The sequence below is a fragment of the Pleurodeles waltl genome, chromosome 3_1 (genome assembly GCF_031143425.1).
Source record: "Pleurodeles waltl isolate 20211129_DDA chromosome 3_1, aPleWal1.hap1.20221129, whole genome shotgun sequence".
Lineage (NCBI taxonomy): Eukaryota > Metazoa > Chordata > Amphibia > Caudata > Salamandridae > Pleurodeles > Pleurodeles waltl.
The window spans coordinates 1,115,830,593-1,115,855,724 of record NC_090440.1 but is presented as its reverse complement, the minus strand read 5'-3'; the positions used below and the strand labels follow the sequence as shown (position 1 = coordinate 1,115,855,724).

At 40.4% G+C, this 25,132-nt stretch overlaps 1 protein-coding gene across 1 annotated transcript in view; it reads right to left on the bottom strand.

Annotated features, from left to right (window-relative positions):
* Positions 1-25,132, bottom strand: part of LOC138284998 (transient receptor potential cation channel subfamily V member 6-like) — a 215,865-nt gene that overhangs the window by 107,007 nt on the left and 83,726 nt on the right. The window contains exon 5 of the mRNA XM_069224398.1: positions 13,908-14,006. Within this exon, the coding sequence (XP_069080499.1) occupies positions 13,908-14,006 (99 nt within the window). The remainder of the gene's footprint in view (positions 1-13,907; positions 14,007-25,132) is intronic.

Here is a 25,132-nt window from a genome sequence, read left to right as displayed (position 1 = left end):
TGGGAAACATTTGATTTTTTAGCTAAATTTGAGGTTTGCTGAGGATTCTGGGTAAGAAATCACTGAAGATCCACTCAAGTCACACCTCCCTGGACTCCCTCAGGTTTTTTTATCGGGAGGCTTGGGGGAACGCTGGGTGGAAGGAAATTTGTGGCTCCTCTCAGATTCCAAAACTTTCTGTCACTGAAATGTGAGGAAAAAGTGTTTTTTGGCCAAATTCTGAGGTTTGCAAAGGATTCTGGGTAACGGAACCTGGTGCGAGCCCCATAAGTCACCCCATCCTGTATTCTCCTAAGTGTCTAGTTTTCAAAAATGTGCAGGTTTGGTAGGTTTCCCTAGGTGCCAGCTGAGCTAAAGGCCAAAATCCACAGCTAGGCACTTTGCAAAAAACAGCTCTGTTTTCTTTGGGAAAATGTGATGTGTCCACATTGTGTTTTGGGGCATTTCCTGTCACAGGCGCCAGGCCTACCCACACAAGTGAGGTACCATTTATATCAGGTGACTTGGGGGAGCACTGGGTGGAAGGAAATTTGTGGCTCCTCTCAGATTTCAGAACTTTCTGTCACCAAAATTGAGGAAAAAGTGTTTTTGAGCCAAATTTTGAGGTTTGCAAAGGATTCTGGGTAACGGAACTTGGTGCGAGCCCCACATGTCACCCCATCTTGAATTCCCCTAGGTGTCTAGTTTTCAAAAATGCACATGTTTGGTAGGTTTCCCTGGGCGCCGGCTGAGCTAGAGGCCAAAATTCACAGCTAGGTACTTTGCAAAAACAGCTCTGTTTTCCTTGCGAAAATGTGATGTGTCCACGTTGTGTTTTGGGACATTTCTTGTCGAAGGCACTAGGCCTACCAACACAAGTGAGGTACCGTTTTTATCAGGAGACTTCGGGAAATGCTGGGTGGAAGGAAATGTGTTACTCCTCTCAGATTTCAGAACTTTTTGTCACCAAAATGTGAGGGAAAAAATTTTTTGGGCCAAATTATGAGGTTTGCAAAGGATTCTGGGTTACAGAACCTGTCAGAGCCCCACATGTCACCCCATCTTGAATTCCCCTAGGTGTCTAGTTTTAAAAAATGCACAGGTTTGGTAGGTTTCCCTAGGCGCCGGCTGAGCTAGAGGCCAAAATCCACAGCTAGGCACTTTGCAAAAAGCCCATCAGATTTCAATGTAAAAATGTGATGTGTCCATGTTGCACTCCTTGTCACGGACATTTTTATCGGGAGACTTGGGGGAACATAGAACAGAAGAAGTGTTATTGCCCCTTTTCTTTCTCTACTTTTTTGCCTTGCAAATGTAAGACAGTGTGTAAAAAAGACGTCTATTTGAGAAATGCACTGTAATTCACATGCTAGTATGGGGACCCCGGAATTCAGAGATGTGCAGATAACCACTGCTTCTCAACACCTTGTCTTGTGCCCATTTTGGAAACACAAAGGTTTCATTGATATCTATTTTTCACTCTTTATATTTTAGCAAATGAATGGCTGTATACTCGCAATATGATGAAAACACATTATAAGGTGCAGCTCATTTATTGGCTCTGGGTACCTAGGGTTCTTGATGAACGCACAAGCCCCATATATCCCCGCAACAAGAAGTGTCCAGTAGACACAACAGTATATTGCTTTCAAAAATCTAACATCGCAGGAAAATGTTACAGAGTGAACTGTGTAAAGAAATGATTGTTTTTTTCACCTTAATTTTAATATTTTTATATTTTAGCTGTTATTTTCTGCAGGAAAACCTTGTAGGATCTACACAAATGACCCCTTGTTAAATTCAGTATTTTGTCTACTTTTAAGAAATGTTTAGCTTTCCAGTATCCAGCATTGTTTTCACACGTATTTCTGTCACTAACTGAAAGGATGCTAAAAGCACAATCTTTTTTTAAAATGGGGTATGTCCCAGGAAATTGCCTCAATTGTGTTGAAAAATTTGGTTTTCTGATTCAAGCCTTCCTGTTCCTGAAAGCTGGGAAGATAGTGATTCTAGCACCGTAAACCCTTTGTTGGTGCTATTTTCAGGGAAAAAACACAAGCCTTCTTCTGCAGCCCTTTTTTCCAATTTTTTGGGAAAAAACTAATTGTTTGCTGTATTTTGGATAATTTCTTGGTCTCCTCCATGGGAACCCACAAACTCTGGGTAGCTCTAGAATCCTTAAGATGTTGGAAAAAAAGGACACAAATTTGGCATGGATAGCTTATGTAGACAAAAAAGTTATGAGTGCCTAGGAGCAAACTGCGCCAAATAGCCCAAAAAAAGGCCTGGCTCCTGAGGGGGAAAAGGCCTGTCAGCAAAGGGGTTAACATAGAGACAAAGCTGCTTTGAAACGTATTTTAAATATGCTTACGTTTTATATTTTGTGGCAGACATTGTGCCTACCAGAATTTACAATGTGCTTAACAAGATTAACAATAATATCGAAGTATATTTTCCTATTATTAGAGTAATTGCTAGTGGTAAAATGAATTTGATATATAATGGTTAATGTGATTTATTGTATAAAGTCACACATGCAGAAAAATAAATGCACTTCTCTGTCAATCTTAACGTGAGGCTCTCACAAAGTTTGTAAATATTAATGAAGTGCGTTTTGCATATTGTGATATATTATTAATGAAGAATTTTTAATTTGTAAATGATATGTGAATTATTGAAAACTAGTTTACTGCAATACATTTTCTTGTATTAGCAGAACTAGGCCTGAAGACTTCATATTTGTAGTAATGTAAAAGTGAGGAATCATTCTTTTTGCTCTAACATGAATCTGACAATCAAGGAGGTGTCTGATAGGGTGGCATTTGATGATGCATGCATGAAAGCCTTCTCTAAGCTGAGAGATAGCCTGTGCCTAGCCCCAGCCGTGGGAATGCCTGATTATAACAAATGTTTCTATTTGTTTTGTTGTAAAAGAGGTGGTTGTGCACTTTCTATTTTGACACAGTTATATGGAGGGGTCAACAGACCACTGTCATATTTTTCTGCCACACTGGACCCTGTAGCTGCTGCTTTGCCCAGCTACACAATGGCAGCCGTGGTTGTGGGTGTCAGTACAGGGGAATGCAAAGGCATTGTCATAGGCCACCCCTGAATGTTTTTGTGCCTCATTCTGTTGAAGCCCTTTTGACCCAGACAAAGACCCAGTATGTGACCGATGCACAGTTAACCCATTATGAACAGTTCATTCTGGGTTCGTCAAATGTCACTATCAAGCGTTGTTCAGTGTTGAATCCCACAACGCCTTTGCCCAGTGTTGTTGAAAATGTTAATGATCAAGAAGAAGTGGAGTATGACTGTCTCAATGTGACTGAACTGTGCACCAAACCAAGACCTGATGTTCAAAATACTCCCTTAGACAAAAATTACTATGTCATGATTCTTGATGGCTCTTGTTTTAGAGGCAATGATGGAACTATGAGAGGTGGTTATGCAGTTTGCACAATCTCAGGAGTGACAGAAGCTTCATGGCTTCAAGGAGTCTTTTCCACTCAAGTAGCCGAATTGGTGGCTCTTACTAGAGCATGCTGTGTTTCTGAACAGCTCAAAGTGACCATTTTCATGGATAGTCAATATGGTTTTAGTGTTGTTCATGACTTTGGACAGTTATGGTCACAGAGAGGTTTTATGATCTCTTCTTTTTTATAATTTCTTTTTTTTTTTTTTTTTTTATATATAACAGTAACCAACACAACAACATGCCCAATGGACCTGAAAGCAGCAATAGCAGGGTGCAGAGTAACATTACATTGCCGGTCACTGGTGTACAGCACATGCTTGTGCACAGTTACTTTTAGGACTCTTGGCTCTGGGGGGGATATGCCTATGGTCCCACGTATATAGTCCTTTCATGAGCCCTGTGTGGTATACCACCTGTTGCTCTCGTCCACCTCTTGTAACCCATAGTATGGCCTCCATGGTCCCCAAATCCTTTTTAAAAAATGTGGGCAGCTCTGGCTTTGTAGGTTACTTTTTCTGCCATCATACAGAGGTTCATCCCAGTCCTCCATTTCCTCAAAGTTCCTATCTCAGGCGCTCCCCAATGCTTTGCCACATCACTTTTGGCCACTACCAGGCCTAGATTGCCAAAGAGGAGCTTAGGCCACGGCATGTCCACGTCCGTGGGTATGCCCACCAGCACTCACTGTGGGTCTGCAGGTATTTTGACTTCCAGTATTTCTCTGAGTTCTTTCAGGAAAATGGTCCAGTATTCTTGAATACGGGGACAGGTCCAGAGTGTATGCAAGAAGGATTCCTGTTCTGCCTCACATCTGATACAATTTGGTGATGCAGCCCCCCCCCAGTTCTATGAAGTGTTGCCCTGTCGTAATATACCCTGTGAAGGATATTGAACTGCATTAGTCGTAGGTGGATTCTGATGACCACCTCACGCAGATGCATCAGGGCAGCCTCCCAGTCAGTGTCATCCATGGGTTCCAGTTCCTTTACCTATTTGTCTCTCAGCTTACTTAATGTTTCTGGCATGTGGTTATTCAATGTTTTCTATGTTCATGAAATTGCTTTCCCTTCTATGGGTCCCATTAACAATCTTCCTCCCAGAGGTGCATACTCGTGGAGGTCTGTTAAGTCTAATTTATCCGCCTGCCAAGCATGTGTTACCTATGCATATTTGTAGTGTTGCTTAGGGGTAAGGTGGAATTCCCTCCGGAAGGCTCAAATGTCTTAATTCTACCATCTTCTGTCAAGTCACTCATTTTAGAAATCCCTATTGTGTCCCATGATCCAAATCCCTTGAGTGTTCCTATCTCTCTCAAACGTGCTCCCTCCCATAGAGGTGTTTCCCATGTTAATTTCACATGCCATCACATCTTTCTTTCTGCTTTCTTCCAAGCTTCTATTGATAGTTGGGTAGGCAGTAGTAGAATCTGCAACCCTTTTCCTCTATAGACACAATGGAGATGTAATTTATTAATGAACTGGCTCCTCTCTAGTGAGTATGCAGGGTAGTCACCTTATGACCTCTTCTGGATCACCTATCTGAAATGGTGACAGAGTTTACCAATTGTAGAAAGCACCCAGTAACATGCCAATAGATGAACGTAGGGAAACAAACTATGGTTAATCCGAGCCACATCGGCAGATCAGGAGGTCCTTCAACCAAATGCAACTTGATTTCATTGAGATGCCTATTTGCAATGGACTGAGGTATGTGTTGGTGGTGGTGTGCATGTTTTCACATTGGGTTGAGGCTTGCCCAACCCACAGGAATGATAGCATCACTGTTGCAAAGCTGCATTTAAGGAATTGATACTGAGTTACAGATTTCCTGCTTCTTTGGATTTAGACCAAGGATATAATTTCAATAAGGAGATCATAAAATTATTGTATGCAGCATTACAACTTGAGCAAAGATTTCACTGTAGTTATAGACCAGAAGCCTCTGGATTGGTTGATGGAACTTTACAGTCTCGACTGGCTAAAGTGTGTGCATCTACAGCGTTGAAATGGCTGGATGGATTGCCACTTGTTCTGATGAGCATGCGTATCACACCTGACAGAAAGACAGGAATGTCCCTCACAAAATTATTATGGGACGAGCTATGAGGTTACCAGCCATGCCTGCAAATGCACTTGTGAACATTACAGATGACTTGGCGTTAGATTACTGCAAAGAACTAGCTGATGTGGTTCTCTCCTTGTCTCGCCAGGTTGAAGAAGCAGATGTTCAGCCAGCACAAGAGCTGTGTCACAACTTGAATCAAGGAAATTGGGTTCTGGTAAAGAAGCATGTAAGAAAGTCAGGTTTAGAGCCGCACTGGAAAGGGCCATTCCAGTTTGTCTTGGTGACAACGACTGTGAAGTATGTTTGTCTGCTTGAGTTCATTCTAGCCACACTCACAAAGTTCCAAATCCTCTTGAAAATACAGTGCCTCTTCCTCTAGGGTCGGAATTAGTGAGGAAAGGGATCCAGGTTAGCCAAACTGTGGGGACTGGACAAGGGACTCTCACAGAACATGTAGAGACTGGTGAAAATCTGAGTGTGTCAAAAGCGATTGAAAGTGCAGGAGGGTCAAGCCAGAATCAGTCGACTCCTGCTAGCTCAGTGAACGTTGAGAACTCCAGTTGTGCCAGAAACATGAATTGTGATTGAAAATCAGGGGCCCACAAAAAGTCGCGACCCAGAAGTAAATGTGCCTCGAACTATAGCTGAATTGACCAAAGAGTCTGATCAAAGTGACAGTGAAAATCGTGCAAAAAGGAGGTCAAAAAGAAGAAGAGTGCCAAGTTGCAGGTACTCAGCACCTGAATGGATTTACTTCACTGCTAATGAATGGTAGAAGGCATTTATTGCCTTTTGTGTTGACAATTCAGAGTCAGCTCAACATTTTGGAACTTGAAATTGCTTTAGAACTGAGTTTTGAAATTTCATCATGTCGCTTGATGAGTAGAGATATTATTTGCTGAAAGTGCTAATAAGTGATTACCAGATGGTTTATTACTAGAGACATTTTAACTCTTTTAGTAGTGATTTTTAACATTTGGAAGTAGAGAAAAACTTGATTTACTTTTTAAAAGATCAAGAAGTGTTGTAAATAAGTGAAAACGACTTTGAAATATTTTTTATCTTTTGCTTTGCTCACTTAAATAAAATAAAATTGAAAGCCACGTTTGCATTTTTGAATTTTTGATTTTTGTTTCTGATTTTTGAATTTGATATCTTGGTCTGACTCTAGACAGGCCATGAGTTTGAGTCAAGGTAAATGGAGTAAATGTAAGTATGTATATGTGGGATTAGCAATAGTTTGTGTGGTTGTGAGTATTTGAATAATTGCTGGCTTGAGTGTGTCGGTGACAGACAAAGTTGAGAGCACAGTTGCACCAGTGTTGGAATACAAAATGAGATCCCCTGTATGAAGATGAGAGATTGCATAATCTTTACGACTCAAAGGGAGATTTGTCTTCAAATGTATACCACAGCTTGGTGTATAAATATGTTGAAATTATGAATGTGCGTGATTGTTATGTTTGCACACAGATCCCTTCATTAGTGCAGGAAGGAAACACCTATCACACTCTACCCCTGACCTATGGTATTCTTCCAGTCTGTTACTAACCCAATTGTATAACCAAGAATAGATACAATATTTTTACTCCAATTGTGACCTAGTATTTTCCTTTGTGCCTATTAACCAGCACCAGTGTAGTATTGCTAAAGCGGAAAACATTGACATTGTGGGAGGTTTCTTTGAACCAACCCTAACCTTTGGAACTGCATTCACACACAAGGACAATTTAGCCTGCATTCTCACACAAGTTGAGAAGGAGTTCATTATTCAAGTGAATGCCAGGGACAAAAGCAATGAAAACCAAAATAGAAAAAGGAGTACTTTTACAGAATTGGCAAAAGGATGCTACCAATTTTGCAAGTGGTGATACACAAGGATGCTTAGCTTTAGATTTACAACATGTAAGGAAGTTTTGTATATATAGGCCTCAATCAAAGACTGACACAAAAAGTGTAGGGACTAGTGAATCTAGAAATGTGCTTTTGTTTAGGACTGTTTGGGATTTTATATTGAATGGACGATACCCTGCCATACCAGGTGATTATTCCATTTGTGGGAGAAACGCCTATTACAAGCTGCCAGAAGACCTGTATGGTACATGTTACTTAGGGGTAGTTTTTTAAAAAATCTACCATGTGGACAATTTTTACAATCCAGTCTGGAAGGAGAAATCGAAATCCAGAACAAGGAAGGAGCTAGTTCAGCAGTTGGTGTGAACTTGAATGATATCACGATAACAAAGTTGTCAACAATTGTAGATATGATGTCTACTGATTATGCTGGAACAATGTTGCTACTGGATATGGAAGTGGTTGCTGTGAGATCCATGTTTTTTGCAAAATTGTCTTGAGTTAGATGTCTTAATGCCAAAGAAAGGGAGAGTCTGTAAAGTTTTAAAGGCACAACATTGTTGCACGTTTATACCGGACAATAGTAAACAGACAAGGAAGTTTATCTCTAACATGACAAATCTGAAACGTTTCTTGAAGGACTTAAAGAAGACACATGCCTGGGAAGTAATAGGTAAAGGATTTGCAAACATTGGATCATGGTTTGGAGACATGGGAAAGGGAACAGTAAGAGTGATCCTGAGACCTTTGTTGATTGTGGCTTTGTGTGCTTTAGTCACACGAATTTTATAAGTTATATCATTTTTATAACAAATACAAAGAGCTAAGAGTAAACAGAGGAGGGAAGAGATTGAAATGGAGTAAATTAAGATTGCTTATTACAAGAACCCAAAGAGAATCAAGAGTTTCCGTAGACCAAAGCCCATAAATTATCAAACCACAAGGCCTTGAGTTGTCTAATCGAAATGAGAGTGTCTTTTTTGTGATGGCATAGATTGTCATCAGAGGAGGGACTGTTGGAGCGTAAATTGTTTGCAATGTTTTAGTGACCCAGAAGTCAGCATTAGGTGACATTTATTTTCACATTTATAAGGGCAAAGCTGCTTTGACACGTATTTTAAAAGTGCTCACGTTTTATATTTTGTGACGGACATTGTACCTACCATAATTGACATTATGCTAACAAGATAAACTATAACATTGAAGTATATTTTATTTTTATTAGAGTAACTGCTAGCAGTGAAATGAATTTGATTTCTAATGGTTAATGTGATTTATTAGTATAAAGTCACATGCACTGAAAAGTAAATGCACTTCTCTGTAATACTTAATGTGATGCTCTAACAAAGTTTTCAAACATTAATGAAATACTTTTTACTTATTTTGATGATATATTATTAATGCTAAATTTATAAGTTGCATATGATATGTGTTTTATTAATAAGAATATTAATGCATTACATTTACTTGTATTAGCATACCTAGGCCTGAAGACTTTGTATTTGTATTCATGTAAAAGTTATGAATCATTCTTCTTGATCTAAAATTAATTTTTCCATTAAGTTGTTTCTCATGAATAGTGAAGGGTCCCATTTTTTAATGTAAAAGACTTGTTTCCCAATGACCTTGATTTTGGAACATCCAGAACTGTAAATTGGAAGCTAAAGCACTTGCTACTATTCAACTGAACTGTCACGTATGAACTGTGGAAATCGTCTTACACCATGAGAAGAATTCAGATTGTAACAAATGATGTGCCAAATTGTATTTATCTATTGGATTCACATGGAAACAGGAGATGACACTAAACCAAATGTGTGAACCAACTGTCATGTTGTAAACTGGATTTGTGCTAAATTTCTAATTGAACATTGCCCCTTTTGCTTGATGTGGACTCACTGAACTGACCAATCGAACTGTCTTGAGGATTTCTGCATAGGGATGAACCTTGTAAGTTTCAGTCAGTCCCCTTTAGAATCTTGTTCTGTTTACTTGCTACTTGGAGGTTTCCTGATTTCCCTGTGCAGCTTGTGTTCTGCACTTTCCCTGATGGTGCTTCTAACAGACTTTGCTGATGAACTACCTGCTTTGCTGTCAAAACTGATTCGAATGCTGACCCTAGGAGAGGTATATTCTATTGCAAATGCTATTTCCCATGACCTGTGTTTCTTTTGGAGAAGCTAGCATGCTGATACCGGCCTATATTATTTTTTCTAGTTAGTTTAACTTAGTCCAAGACAGATGATTTTCCAAATTATTTTTGTCTTCTTTTTGACTGTTACCCATATATTTTAGCCCATTCCCACGCATGCTTGTTCTAATTTGGCTAGCTGTAGGGAAATGCTATGTCCAAATCCTGCGTTCTAAATTCTGTGTAATTTGATTTGATTGATGCTTTTACAGTCTGATTTAAACAGTACTTCTGTGTCACAAATTGTGTCTTTTAATATGCATTCTTCTTCTTGAATGTCTAATGGTGTTGATGTTGAGTAGATTAAACTGGTTTTGTATAATTGGTCAACCTATGGTGTTTATTTAACTTTACAATTTGGTTTTGTGCACTATTTACAAGACTTTGGCTTTGTGGTTATAAAATAAAACTTTTCATTAATTTTTCTGTGACCACATGGGCCATGGTGTTGAAATGGTTGTGTATGGTTACCACACTCTTCACTGAGTCAAAAGATCCCATCTACCCTGAGGAAGCGTTTTCAAAAAGAGATTAGGTAACAGAGCATTTGCAAATCATATGCAACAAACACCATCTTTAAATGATCTGTTAGTTAGAAGCTATTTACCGGTACAAAAAAGTGGAACAAAGAACTGGCTCCAAAGCAAGGGCTTTTTTAAATGCTTTAAATCCAAGGCCTATCGGTATGGTAAGAATGCATCAGAGTTAAAATGTCTTGTTGGATCCATAAGGAAAATTGGAGAACGGATAACATGTGAAACTTCATTTGTAGTATATTCTCATAAAAAATACTGTAAACAAATTGAAACTATACATATTACAACACTTAAGAGTAATAACAAATATAGATTACGCCTATGTGATTGCAGAACATATTTGGGAACATCATGCTGAGGAATATAACAATTTAAGTTATTATGGGATCCATCTAAAGGCTAATGTAAGAGGAAGAGATTGGGAATTGGAATTAAGAAGATCAGAGTAAAGGTGGATAATGATAATTGGAACAGAAATACCTTGGGGTTTGAATACAGGCGCTGAACTTCATGCATATCTATGAATGCAGGGGAGCCATTATATTGATATGCTCATATGTTGAAATGTTATTTTTGGACTTTATATTTTTCGACTGGGTATCCTGGGATTTGAAGTTTAATATGTAAGTGGTGGAATCTATATTTGGTTCTCCTTCTTCCTTAACTCTTGCTTCCTCTTTTTCCCACCCCCAACCTTTTCTTTACCTTTTCCCCCACCCCATAATTCCCCTCTTCTCCCCCCTCTCTCTCTTTGGCGAGGCTTTATATTTTTGGACTGGATATCCTGGGATTAGGAGTTTAATATGTAAGAAGTGGAATCTATATTTTGTTCTCCTTCTTCCCTGACCCCTGCTTCCCCTTTTTCCCACCCAACCTTTTCTTTACCTTTTCCCCGCCCCATAATTCCCCTCTTCTCCCCTCTCTCTCTCTTTGGAGGGATTGTAAAGTACTATAATGACATAAGAACAAGATCATGATCAGGGAGATATATGGAGGGACATATGGGACCTTGTGGTTTGATATTTCTAGTATGGATAGTGAAATGAGTACTGGCTTAATGTGGTGAGGCTGAATTTTTGCATTAATACCCTTTGGGTTAGAAGTACTCTTCCAGACCACATAGCACATATTGGAAGTCTGGTATCATTTAGATGGGGATCATTACAATACATTACATGGGATTTGGAGAATGTGTATTTATATTTTGGTAAGATCATTGAAGGGATAGGGATTTGGGGAAAGTTTTAAAGTTTTCTTGCTTCTGAGGGCAGGTTATTTATATATACTTGGTTATATATATATATATATATATATATATATATATATGTATGTATAGCTATTTATAGATACAAAATGTCATCTAGCATTGTGTTTAGTGTTTTTAACTTAACACTGTATAAATTATTGCACAGGAGGCACTTTAACTTTTGTGGTTGTTTGGTATTGCACTTTAGTTGACACAAGCACTTTATTGTAATTGCTATTCAACTCTTTGGTAATCCATGACAACAGTCTCTAGTACCCTCATACACATTACAAAGTACTTTACTATAAGTTAGAGAAAATGAAAATAAATGTGATGACGGGGTAAATGTTTAATGAAATAAATTATATATATATATATATTATGTTTATTTCTGTTGTTAAAAACATAATTTGATTCCAAAGATTGTATCTATAACACTGAATGGTATATGTATTACTTGCAGTCTGTATGTATATCTCTTTAAAGATTAGGCGTGGGTATAAGGAGGATGTTCCTTTAAATAGGTGTTTTGCGCTGTGTCATGTGATGGCCCAGTCGAAGGTTTTCAGTCAAAACGCATAGGCGAGCTTGTTTGTAGCACCTCACATTTTGCATTTGGTAATTGAATATATAAAATACATTTCTTTAAAAAAAAAAAATCAAACAATTCGTCCCCGCTTGTGCTGTCTCCTGGATCTGCCCAGATGAATGGCTGTGGGAGGCATTTTCAAGAAAGAGGCATATATATATATATATATATATATATATATATATATAACTTACTGCAGATACCAGGTAGGTAGTTATAGTTAGGACCAACTTTTCCCTTAGACAAAGCACTTTTTGCTTTGCTAATAACTTTGGTGCCGTTTGACGAATTTTCATGACATTTTCAAAACTAGTTTGTAACTCACTTTCAGAAATGTGGAGAAATTTCGGGGTGATTTGTCAAGCGGAGGTGGAAAAAAAAGGGGATCCCAAAATAATTTTTCCCCATGCAATGTCTATGGGGATTTTGCAATTTTGCCAGAAACATAGATCTTCATCAAGAATGAACATTTCTGCTATTTTGGTGTAAATTTCTTCAGTAGTTTTGGAGTTATTGTAGGAAAAATTATAGATATCTAGGGATGTGGGTCCTTTGTGGTTCAGTGGGTAACCAAGGGAATCCGAAAGTACCCACAGAGCCAAACCCAAAAGTATGGGCCTGATTGGCTGGCCACAACCTGAAAGGAAAGTTACAGCTGCCATTTTGTTTCTCTGCTGGGCCCTGGGGAGAAATTATAAATGAAAAATCACATAAAGGGTCATAATAGAAGGATTCTGACCCCATAGGAAACATAGAGGGGTCTCTGAGGGACTCCTATGGGCACAGAATGGCCTAAATATTTTTTTAGAGCCATTCCATGGATCTGCAGATCTACTGCAGTGCTCAGTCCGAATACCAGTGTAAAATTGCAAAGGATCCACAGAATTATAGATCAATGGAAAAAGAAACATGCTCCCACTCACATTGCAAACCCCCCACTGCGCACGCCAAAGGCTGTGCGCTACTGTGGTTGTATTAACATATGGTTATTATATATTACTTTAGGTTTAAAAAACATAGAAATTCACTGAAAAAAACAAAGGTTACAGGGATGTTACAGTTAGGTTCATGTTTTACCCACACAAAACCATAGAAATTCAGCAGTTGTAGTTATACTTATAGACATACTTATCTGAATAAACTATAACTTGTGCTGTTAAATAACAGAGGACCTGATTACGACCTTGGCGGATGGGATACTCAGTCACAAATGTGACAGATATAATCCCGCCCGCCGTTTTACAAATTCCATGGGATATAAAGGAACTAATACGGTGGAAAGGATATCCGTCACATCTGTGACGGAGTATTCCATCTGCCAAGGTCGTAATCTGGCCCATAGTTTCGTGACGGAAGTATACCTATAGCTATAACTATAAATGCTGAATTTCTATGGTTTTGTGTGGGTGAAACATAAACATAGCAATAACGTCCTTGTAACCTTTTTTCAGTGACTATATATATATATATATATATATATATATATATTTGGGATGTGACATCTGCATTTGAAGACATTTTGGGATACATAGGATAAATTAATTTGTTACCATTAATGGCACCGTCTGAGCTACGATATTTTGACACTTATTTATATAATTTGTAGAATGTTCGATTTTCTCCAACATATAATAGGATACTAGTTAGAAATGAAAATAAACCTTCCTACGCAGTCCAAGCTGCTGATGCTTTAAGGTACAAATGAAGGCAAAGAACATAGTGCAACAAACTCAAAGAAAATGCCTTCTTGCTACATCAAGCTCTTGTTCAATGCCTGGATGTAATGGTTCTGCTGCTGCAGTGAGTGGCCTTAAAAGCAGCTCAGCGTGGCATCTGTGCACCTTCCAGTAATATGGCTGGTAACCTAAACATTGGGGAATCTTTATAGCATTATGCTAGGTGATATCCCCTTTTTTCTGTCACTGCTATCACCCTTTTTAAGGTAGAGCTGTTACGCATGGGCCACTTACCCAGATTGTCTTGGGCTTTGATACTGGCTCCATTTTCAGTGAGCAGTCGTACAATCTCCTCGTTCCCCACACAGGCTGCAAAAGATAAGACATGCTCACCTAAGGAAGAAGACAAAACGAATTAGTAAAAAATGTATAATGTATGAAAAACTGAAAGAGAGTGAGAGTGAGAGTGATAGGGCCACATGAAAGACTTGCAGAAATGTTTGTGGAAGATGCACACTGAGATGAACAGGACAAATCAGAGACGAGAGATAGAAAAAAAGAATGAAGGGAAACTGAAATGAGAAACTGAAGAAAAAAACAGAAGGGATATATGAGGTAATAAAATAGAAAGCATGAGAGTAGTTGAGGATAAACATGGAGAGAAAGAAAGATAAAAATGTATTACACAATCAGAAAAAAAGAAAATAAACAAAATCAGTAAGAACAGTAAAAACAGCAAACAGAAATCGACCAGTGTTCCGTTACAGAAATTTGAAGATTGGAGGTAATAAGAAAAGCACACACGAAAAAGTAAACTGGCATAAAGGTAAAATTAGTAAGCAAAGAATGAGAAAGACGGAAAAGGTTCTTACTTGTAAAATAAACTGTGTTGTCTACTTTAGGCATTATTTCAGAATTCTGAAAGAGCGCGGACTACCTCAATGCTCTTGCAAAAATGTTTGTAAAAATAAGTTGTTCCTTTGGTAAAACAATTTTAAATTAAGAAATCTGTTGACAAAAGGCAACATTTTATTAGTTAATTTTTTTAAAAATTAATACGTCTTTCTACATTTTTACTGTTGACATACTTCGAGTACAGAATAAAGAGATACCTCATGCTTTAATTCTTTTCAGAACTACAAATAGTGTGAATAGATGCATCTGTGCTTTGAAGTTCAGTAACTCACTTTCTAGTGTTTTTGCGTAGAAGAATCATGATCTCTTGAGGCAATAGTTTAAGATAGAAACTCCTTGATGCATTTGGAGAAATGGAAGGAGCCATGACTGGGGAATTAGATTTTGTATCCCGGTTTGACAATGTTTAACAGTCAAACTCTTTTTGTTAAACTTTGCCAAGTGGGATAATTGTTGAAAATCTCCCACATACCCCAACTGGGGTACTAGATAGTCATGCCAGAGAGAAAGGTAGTCATTATGTAGCAGGCACAACCATTTCCACAGCTTCAGAAGTCTGTTGTGAATCTACTTTCTTTCAATTTTTGCACTTGGTAGTAATACTTTTGCTGAAATTATTATTCTTGGAGATGCAAATGTTTTCTTTTGCAAAGGTGAATACGGGAAGTCTGATGGCTTTGATCCTAATGTTTTTTAATTAAAGTCAGTTTGGGAAATTCTTTTTTCCTAACCACCTGATATTATGGCAGGACCTGGAGGCTAACATTATGCATCATTCTTTATTGCCACCAGTCACAGCTTCTCCTTTAAATAACAGAGAACTTAGAATGGCAACATAATAAAACCAGAGAACCTCAAACCCTCAACCTTTTTTTGCTGCTGCTTCTGCAGTTAAGTACTGTGTGTGAGGAGTGAATGAAATTTGAGTTTGAATGATAGCTTTTGTTGTTTAATGTTTGTTAGAGATGGGTTCACTGCAATTTATATGTTTATGAGGTGATTCATTATTTATTTCATAGGTTTGTAAATACCTTTGTATCTTATTCTCTGACATTCAGTTTACATTTCATCTGGGGTTTGGTATGGATGTGTGTATGCAGAATGATGTTGTTCAAACGATTTCTAGATTTAATACATTTGTAAACATTTTGTTACCATGTTTTCCATTGGGGCGGTTGGTTTGAGCATTGTGTGCTTGCACCGACTGCTCTTTTCCGATGTGTGTTGAGTCCTTGCGGTGGCATCTGTTGGTGCGGGAATGATGTTTCTTGTGCGCAATCTGCCTTTGTAGGTAGCGTGTCGGATGCTCATGCGATTCTTTCAACACAGCACAACACATGCTGCTGAGATGCGCGCTGATCAGTGCGCGCAGCTGAGCTGCGTGTTCTCTTTTGTGAGCACGCTATAAACTCAAGATTATATGAGAAATAGGGAAAGAACTAATGGGGTGATTCTAACATTGGCGGGCGGCGGAGGCCGCCCGCCAATGTTCCCCCGTCAAAATACCGCTCCGCGGTCACAAGACCGCTGAGGGTATTTTGAGATTTGCCCTGGGCTGGCGGCCGGCCGCCAAAAGGCCGCCCGCCAGCCCAGGGCAAATCTACCTTCCCACGAGGACGCCGGCTCCGAATGGAGCCGGCGTAGTGGGAAGGTGCGACGGGTGCAGTTGCACCCGTCGCGTATTTCAGTGTCTGCTTTGCAGACACTGAAATACACAGTGGGGCCCTCTTACGGGGGCCCCTGCAGTGCCCATGCCATGGGCACTGCAGGGGCCCCCAGGGGGCCCGCGGCACCCCCTACCGCCATCCTGTTCCTGACGGGAGACCCACCAGGAACAGGATGGCGGTAGGGGGTGTCAGAATCCCCATGGCTGCGGAGCGCGCTCCGCAGCCATGGAGGATTCACCTGAGCAGCGGAAAGTTGGCGGGAGACCGCCGACTTTCCGTTTCTGACCGCGGCTGAACCGCCGCGGTCAGAATGCTCGAGGGAGCACCGCCAGCCTGTTGGCGGTGCTCCCGTGGTCGGTGACCCTGGCGGTCACCGGCCGCCAGGGTCAGAATGACCCCCTAGGTTTGGTACAAATCCTTTCTCATTGGTTCTGTTGCATTGTAAACTATGAACTCAAGATTTTAAGAGAATTAGGGAAAGGACTAGGTGTGGTATAAGTCCCTTCTCATTGCTTATGTTATATTTGTCAGCCACTTTGTTAGATTGGGTTGTTGAGAATTTTAAACATCTGATTCGCGGATTACAGAGTGCCTTTTGCTTATGACAGTTAGAGCTGAGGAGACAGCTGAGGGCACATTTGGTTTTTTATATGGCGTTGAGCAGTCACTTGTGAATTAGGAGTTTGTGGTGAGACTAACCAGTTGTTTAGTCAAATTGGTAGGAAGTGTTTATATTGTTACTTGCTGGTTCTAATTTTATTAATCTGATTTTATATTTTGAAAACGTAAAAAATGAGTGAGGACCGGTCTCATGCAGGCGATGAAGCTATGTTGGAGGAAAGGTTACAGGTGGCTTTAGAGAAAATCTCTTCAGATTTATATTCTAAAATAGAGTAAAGGTTGGAGGCTAAATGGCCTGCTACAGAGATGGTTCTGCAGAGGAAACATTTTAGTCTGCAGGGGAGACCACTCACACTCTTAAGTTTGGGAAGGTGTCTAAAAAGAGAAAGCATCTTTCTGATGAGTATTCCCAAGTCAAGAGAAGGAAATCTGCAGTGGAAAAACATGTAGACAGTGAGGGCACAAGCCAAGGAGGTGTCGAGGACACACATGGTGTACAGTATAAAGGCCTAGGAAAGGAAATTAAAAGTATGAAGAAGGGTTGTAAGCATTTTGCACTACACTGTGATGAATCTTCGAATGACCTACCAGACACCAAGACTCCCCATCATATAGAAGAGAGTGAGCTGGTTTTAACCATGTCCAATATCGTCCTTAATAAAGGAAAAACTTTGGATAGATATTAAGATAGTTTTAACTTTAATATTCTTTTACCACACTGGTACCCTACTGACCAGTAGATGCTTTATCTAGATCGCCCTACTCCAGGAGGAGCTCGTTCTCCCCTGGGGTTACGGTTGAGACTGCTGGGTTTGTATCATCTGAACCCAGCGGGTTGGGCCAGCCGATGGTGAAGCATGCCACTACTAAGTGGGTGAGGCTTTTCCATCCATAAAGGATATGCTCCCTAAAGTAGGGGAGAGTTCATGGTAGTTAAGTAATAATGGATAAAGGTTCTGTCCCATTTGGGTGATTTTGTGTCATAGGAGTGGGTGGGGCTAGTTAGATTAATTCTCCTACCTCTCTATAGTGACAGTTTTTATTAAAACTGTGTCTACATTTATAGGTGGCTATTCCTCAATCCAAAAGTCACACAGGAATAATAAATGAGTATTTCAGGATCATGTTTTTGGTGGGCTGGAAGAACAAAGGGTCGTTCTTCCGGCGAAGGAATCAGGATTACGAGTGCACTGTTTTCCTGTGGATATGGCTCATATCAAGGTTCATGGAAATCATCCTTTTACCCACAACATCATTATCCAAGATGACGTGAAGGGCGCAGCGATCGTTAGAACCAGGTCAGGTTAGACCTTACTGTTACCCCTATAAAGTTGGGCCACAGTCTTGTCCAATGTTATCACAACTGGTTTCATGTGACAAGAGACCCTTGAGTTTTAGAGACAATGCAGGGTTGCCATATCGATTTTGTGGAGGAACAGACCCAGAGTTGGGTTCCAAGTAGAGTACAATTCAGTCCATATCAGGCAAAGTTGATAGACAAGAAAGTGCAGGAATTAAGAGAAAAAGGTGTCATTGTGGAGGTATGCCAGGAAGTGGGGGGTTTTATAAGCAGTATTTTCATGGTAGAAAACAAGGACAAAGGAATGAGGCTGGTCATAAACTGGAGAAGTTTAAAGGATTGGGTAGTCTATCACTGTTTCAAAAAGGAAGGGATGCACATGTTGAGGGGCATTCTAGAGGCAGGAGATTGGTTGACACAACTGGATCTGAAGGATACTTAGCTGACCATTCTAATTTCGGAGTTGCATCAGAAATATCTCATGTTCAGGTGGGACGGAAAGACTTGGAAGTTTGTTTGCCTACAGTTTGGCCTTTCATATGCCCCATGCTGTTTTACAAAAGTGTAACGCCCTGTTGTGTCTTATCAGAGGGAGACAGGAATTTGATTGATCGTTGATCTGGACGATATTTGATCATGGATCAGAGCAACGCAAGGGTGAAAGACCATATTCAGATGGCTATCAGTTTACTGGAATCATTAGGTTTTGTGGTAAACAGGAAGAAGTCTTGTTTAGAACCAAAACAGGAGACTCAATTTTTAGGTTTTCAAGTGAATATTGTAGAGGGGGTTTTGAAACTTCCAAAAGAGAAGTTGAAGAGAATAAGGAAGGAAATTAAAATAGTTTTACAGCAGAATCAGATCTCTGAGAATGTTAGCTCGGTGGTTGGCTTTTTGTCATCTACAATTCAGGCTATTTTTCCTGGACCTTCAAATTACCATGCTTTACAGAGATTGAAGGCTGTACATCTAAGAAGTGGTATGAAAAGTTCAGAAGAACTTGTGCTTTCAGAGGAGGTGAGGGAGGAGCCCAGATAATGGATGGAAAATATAGAGGCATGGAATGGGAGAACGATTTTTGGTGCAAATACAGAGTTAATAATAGAATCAGATGCAAGTTCAGAAGGTTTGGATGCTCGGTGTGGTTTACTGTCAGCAGGAGGTAGGTGGACAAAAGAAGTGAAAAGCATGCATATAAATTGTTTGGAATTACTAGCAGGTTCTTCTGCAATAAAGTATTTCACTCAGGACAAGGTGTCTGAAGTTCGATATGTGAACAAACTAGAGGAGACTGAATGACTTAACAGAGATAGCAAATGTGTTTTGGGATTATTATCTAAAGAGAGGAGTTTATGTTCAGGTAGAACACATCCCAGGGTTGAGCAATGTGGAGGAGCATTGGTGTTCTCGAAATATCGGGGATTCCAGCAATTGGATGTTAAGCAGATCAATTTTCTTGCAAGTGGAAGAGGTATGGGGTCCTTTTGGGGTGGATCTCTTTGCCATCAGGATGAATGTGCAAGTGAGCAAGGTTTTCAGCTGGCGCTTGGTTCCAGAGTCATGAAGGATAGATGCCTTCCATCAGAACTGGAAGGGTCTTAATCCTTATGCATTTCCTCTCTTTTCTATGATTTCTCATGTGGCCTTGCTAGTTCACAGGTGGAAGGATACGGTTGTGGTGGTAACTCCTCTTTGGGAAGCTCAGGTTTGGTACCCTAAACTGCTAGAGTTGTTGATGGACTTTCCCATTTTGTTGCAGTGGTTTACGGAACTCCTGCAAGGTCCGGAAGGGGAGTTTCATGATCTAGTAATGTTAAATCAGTTGACATTAGTGGCAAGGAAAATTTCAGGAGAGTCTGGGAAGTACCAGGCCTTTCAAAACAGGCTTTGATACTTACTAAGGGATCCGGGACAAGAAAGATGTATGGTCTGGTGTTGCAAAAATGGGTTTGCAGGTGCTTGGAGAGGGACTTTGATCCTGTTTCAGTGTTTCAATTATTATTTGACAGAAACGTTTGAGAAAGAATTGTCTTATAGAATAGTGAATGTGTTTGGATCAGCTATTGTTGCAGTATACCAGTAGGTTAATGGAGCATCTGTAGGGCAGGATATAGTTGTGTGTAGGTTGAGGAGAAGTACAAGATTAGCTAAGCCCCCGGTGTCTAGGTACAATTCAGTGTGGGATGTATCTAAAGTTTTAGATTTCTTGGTTGGTTGGGATTCAAATGAATTGTTGTCACTAAGGGATTCGTCTTTGAAGTTGACTGTGTTGTTGTGCTTGGTGTCATTCCAGAGGGTTTGAGATGTGAAAGCACTTTATATTACAAGCAGAATTTATTCACCAGAATGAGTGTGCTTTTATCTAACTTACAGAACAAAACAAAAGAGAAAAATTGTGTGTTGAAGTGCGTAAAGGAATAAGAGAAGAGAACAGTGCTTGTGAGATTGCATGGTGTGAATCAATTGCTTATTTCTTTTAGGAAACCCTTTAAAGCAGTGTTATCTCCAACGCTCGCTAGATGGGTAAAAAAAAAAATAAGTACAGCCGGAGTGTATGTGGATGTGTTTAAAGCACATTCAGTGACACGTGCAGCTGCTTCCAAAGGTTTTATGATGGGAGGTTCTCAACAAGATATTTTATGTTGTGCTGACTGGTCTAATGATGTGACTTTTCGGAAATATTATTTTAAACCTGTTGTGAGTGTGGCAAGTTGTTTATTGGAAAGGCTTTGAATTTGCATAATGTTAGCCTGTGGGTCTTGCTATAAAATGTAGCTTTTCCACAGCCTGGTAGGCAGAAAATCTGTATTTTAGTGAAGACAGGGTGGCTAATACTATCCCTCCCATTAACCCAACCCTAATTTAATTGTTTTTTTGTTCATCACGTAGCACAGGTTGCAGTCTGGTGTTGTGAAGGTAGGGAGTTATCATCAATGGGTCATTCAAAAACTTTGTTATTCAAAAGAAATTGTTGATCCAGAGACTTTTCAAGAGACTGTTTTAAGTTTTGAAGTTGTTTTAATATTACAGCTGCTACAAAAAAAGGCTGAGGGTTGGGGTTCCCTGTTTTTAATATGTCGGAATTCTAAGTTCTATGTTTTTAAAGGAGCTGCTGTGAGATGTGGCAATAAAGAATGATACATATTAGCCTCCGTGTCTTTAATGAAATGCAGATTTTCTGCCCACCAGGCTGTGGAAAATCTACATTTTCCAGTTTTTTATTCTGCTTGCATGTGTACTAAACAAAGAGGAGCCAGACACAGGCATATTCAGAATTCTTTTTTTAACATCATCCAGAAGATGTGCCTCACAGAAATGTTAACTGAGAAAGTCTCATTTAAAGAACTCAAGCAATGATTACCATGATAGTAATTGTTTATATAGCCGGGCTTGCATTTATTAAGCTTGGATACAAGTCTGAGCTGTGCATCTTACTCAATCTGAATGAATATTGCACTTTTTGTTTGTTTCAGATATCTATGTGCACCTACTCATGATAGAGCACTTGTGAATTCATTAAATGCATTGAGTTAGAATGGATGTAAAATGAGCTCAGATCTTAACACTAAGGTATACTGACCATAAATAAATTAAACATTACAATAGAGCAGGAGATCTAATGTTACTAAATTGCATCAATTCCTTGAAACAAACAACAAAGTCTTCTTTCAACCACTTTACATTATTCCACAACGTACATTATGCCTGATGCAAGGGAGTGCAATGCAGAATCTGTGCATATCACCAGATTGCGTTATAGGATATGTTACTATGCAGCCAAATCAACTGGCTACACTTACTGTTTGAGCTGATTTGATCATTCATTCTATTATGATGTCCTAATAGTACCTGCTATCTTCTTCTGGAACAGGATCAGTTTAATGGTCAGATGGGATCTTGCAACTTTCTGCTGTAGTCAACCACAAGCACTGTGCTGCTTGGAACCCCCAAAGCTGGAGCCCAATGTTTTGGACTGTTTCCCCGACTGCATCTATTCTTTTGCTCTCTTTTTGGATTGCAGCCAGTGGCATTTTAGAAATTCTTGGATATGGGTACACCAAATAATCAGGTGGCAGAGTTGCTTTCAAGAAGAGAGGTTTAGAATCTATAATGCATTTCTTGTCAATGGTCAACAAGTTTGATGGTCGTGAGACTCACAAAGGTGTCCCAAAATTAGAACCTCCATATATCTTGTATGTAGTTTCAGAAGATGGACATGACTGGTAAAGAGCCACCAAGCATTGACAGAGAAGTTCCCAAAATACTCGAAGCTGCATGCCTCAACATTGATCAGCTCGATGTCCAGTGCCTCAAAGCTGTATGCCTCAGTGTCAACTGGAAGCAGGAGAGTAAGAGACTCAAGGAAGGGCCTGAGGGCCCAGATCGGAGGTCTGATCTGGTCACACCAAGGCAGACTCAGCGGATAAAACATGTATTTCTTCCCCGGAGCTGGTGGACAGCGAGCAGACTGTCCAAATTCGCAGTTTAATCCTGAGGAAAACTCCCTCTTCTTTTCTGAACACATCACCTCTCAACAGATTCAAGCATTTTATGATGCAGTGATACTCTGTTACAGGGAGACATAAACAATGCAAGATGTTGAGTGGCTCTTAAAAAAGCAGGTTTTCATTCAAAAAGACTGTTAGAAAGGTACAAGTGTTTTGGCATCTTTGGCTGATGAGCTGAAAAAACAAACCTCAGTGGCCCTGCACTGCATAATGGGAAGGCTGGCAGCACCTTGAATTATTAAAGGTGCATTGTCAATAGGCACTCTTGCTGCACAGCCTAATAGATAGAGGTAACGTTTTCAGTGTATTTATTTTCTTAAAAGGACTTCAAAATGATTTCCTTTCAACTTTACTAATTGGAAGTATTTAGAAAGTAGGGATTTAAGAAAATATTGCCTGTCATTGGCATATTTCTTTATTTATAATGGTATTTCAAGAGAAAATATGTTATGTTAAGAAGTGCTCCTGGATCCTATACAGGCACCTCAATATTCAGCTGTTAATCCTTACAACCCCATGATGAAGTAATAATGAACTGAGAAAAAAGTATAAGAAATTAATATGGTTTGGGGAACAGAGATTAGTATAAAAAGGAAGTAGAATGCACATAGAAGGAATAAAACATTGGGGAATGCTAGGGAACAAGAAGGTTGATGGGCAAAACAAACCTTTATAGAGGGACGTAAATTGAAAGGTACTGGCTGTAGGAGGCTGGACTGGCTTATAGTGGGTACCTTGTGGTACTTACACCTTGTGCCAGGTCCAGTTATCCCTTATTAGTAGAATAGAGGTGTTTCTAGCAGCTTAGGCTGTTAGAGGTAGCTATGGCAAAGCAGCTTAGGCTGAAGTAGGAGACATGCAAAGCTCCTACTATACCACTTATATCATATAGCACAATATCATAAGAAAACACAATACTCAGAGTTCCATATGCCAAAAGTATCTCAAAGGATACCCTCACTTAGGAGGTAAGTAATATACACAAATTATATGTACACAAACCCAAAGCAGGTAAGTAACAGTAAGAAATGTAGTGCAAACAATGTAGAATCATGATAGAATGCAATAGGTAGAAATAGGCCTAGGGGCAACACAAACCATATACTCCAAAAGTGGAATGCGAATCACAAATGGACCCCAGGCCTATGGTAGGCTGTAAAGGGTTGCTGGAACTGTAGGAAAACAGTAAGGGTGTCCAAGATACCCCACCCCAAGACCCTGAAAAGTAGGAGTAAAGTTACCCTACTACCCCAGAAAGACAGAATAGTCGTGATAGGGGATTCTGCAAGAACCGCAAGCACCAGCAAAGCACTGAAGACGGATTCCTGGACCTGAGGACCTGTAAAGGAAGGGGACCAAGTCCAAGAGTCACAAAAGTGTCCGGGGGGGGCAGGAGCCCACTAACCCCGGATGAAGGTGCAAAAGGGCTGCCTCCGGGTGGAAGAAGCTGAAGAGTCTGCAAAAACAAAAAGGGCTAGGAACTTCTCCTTTGGATGGAAGATGTCCCACGGCGTGCTGGAGGTTGCAGAAGTGTCTCCAGGCAGAAATACAGCAAACAAGCCTTGCTAGCTGCGAGAGTTGCAGTTGAGGATTTTGGGTGCTGCTGGGGACCAGGAAGGACCAGGATGTTGCCACTTGGAGGAGGAGTCAGAGGGGGAGCTCAGCAACTCAGAGAGCTCAGAAGCAGGCAGCACCTGCAGAAGTACCAGAACAGGCGCTTAGAAAATCTGAGAACAGCGGTTGACTCAGAGTCACAAAAGAGGATCCCACGACGTCGGAGTCCAACTCAGCGAGTTGGGTAATGCAGGACAGAGTGCTGGGGACCCAGGCTAGGCTGTGCACAAAGGAAGTCCTGGAAAAGTGCCCAGAAGCCGGAGCAGCTGCAAATCACGCAGTACACAGGTTTGCTGTCTGGCGTGGGGAGGCAAGGACTTACCTCCACCAAATTTGGACAGAAGGGCCACTGGACTGCGGGAGACACTTGGACTCAGCTCCTGTGTTCCAGGGACCACGCTCGTCAGGATGAGAGGGGACCTAGAGGACCGGTGATGCAGTAATTTGGTGCCTGCGTTGGCAGGGGAAAGATTCCGTCAACCCACGGGAGATTTCTTCTTGGCTTCCAGTGTGGGGTGAAGGCAGACAGCCCTCAGAGCATGCACCACCAGGAAACAGTCGGGAAAGCCGGCAGGATGAGGCGCTACAATGTTGCTGGTAGTCTTCTTGCTACATTGTTGCGGTTTTGCAGGCGTCCTGGAGCAGTCAGTGGTCGTTCCTTGGCAGAAGTCGAAGAGGGAAGTGCAGAGGAACTCTGGTGAGCTCATGCATTCGTTATCTGAGGAATAGCCCAGAGGAGAGACCCTAAATAGCCAGAAAAGGAGGTTTGGCTACTAAGAAAGGAGGCTTGGCTACTGAAAGAGGTAAGCACCTATCAGGAGGGGTCTCTGACGTCACCTGCTGGCACTGGCCACTTGGAGCACTCTATTGTGCCCCAACACCTCTGAATCCAAG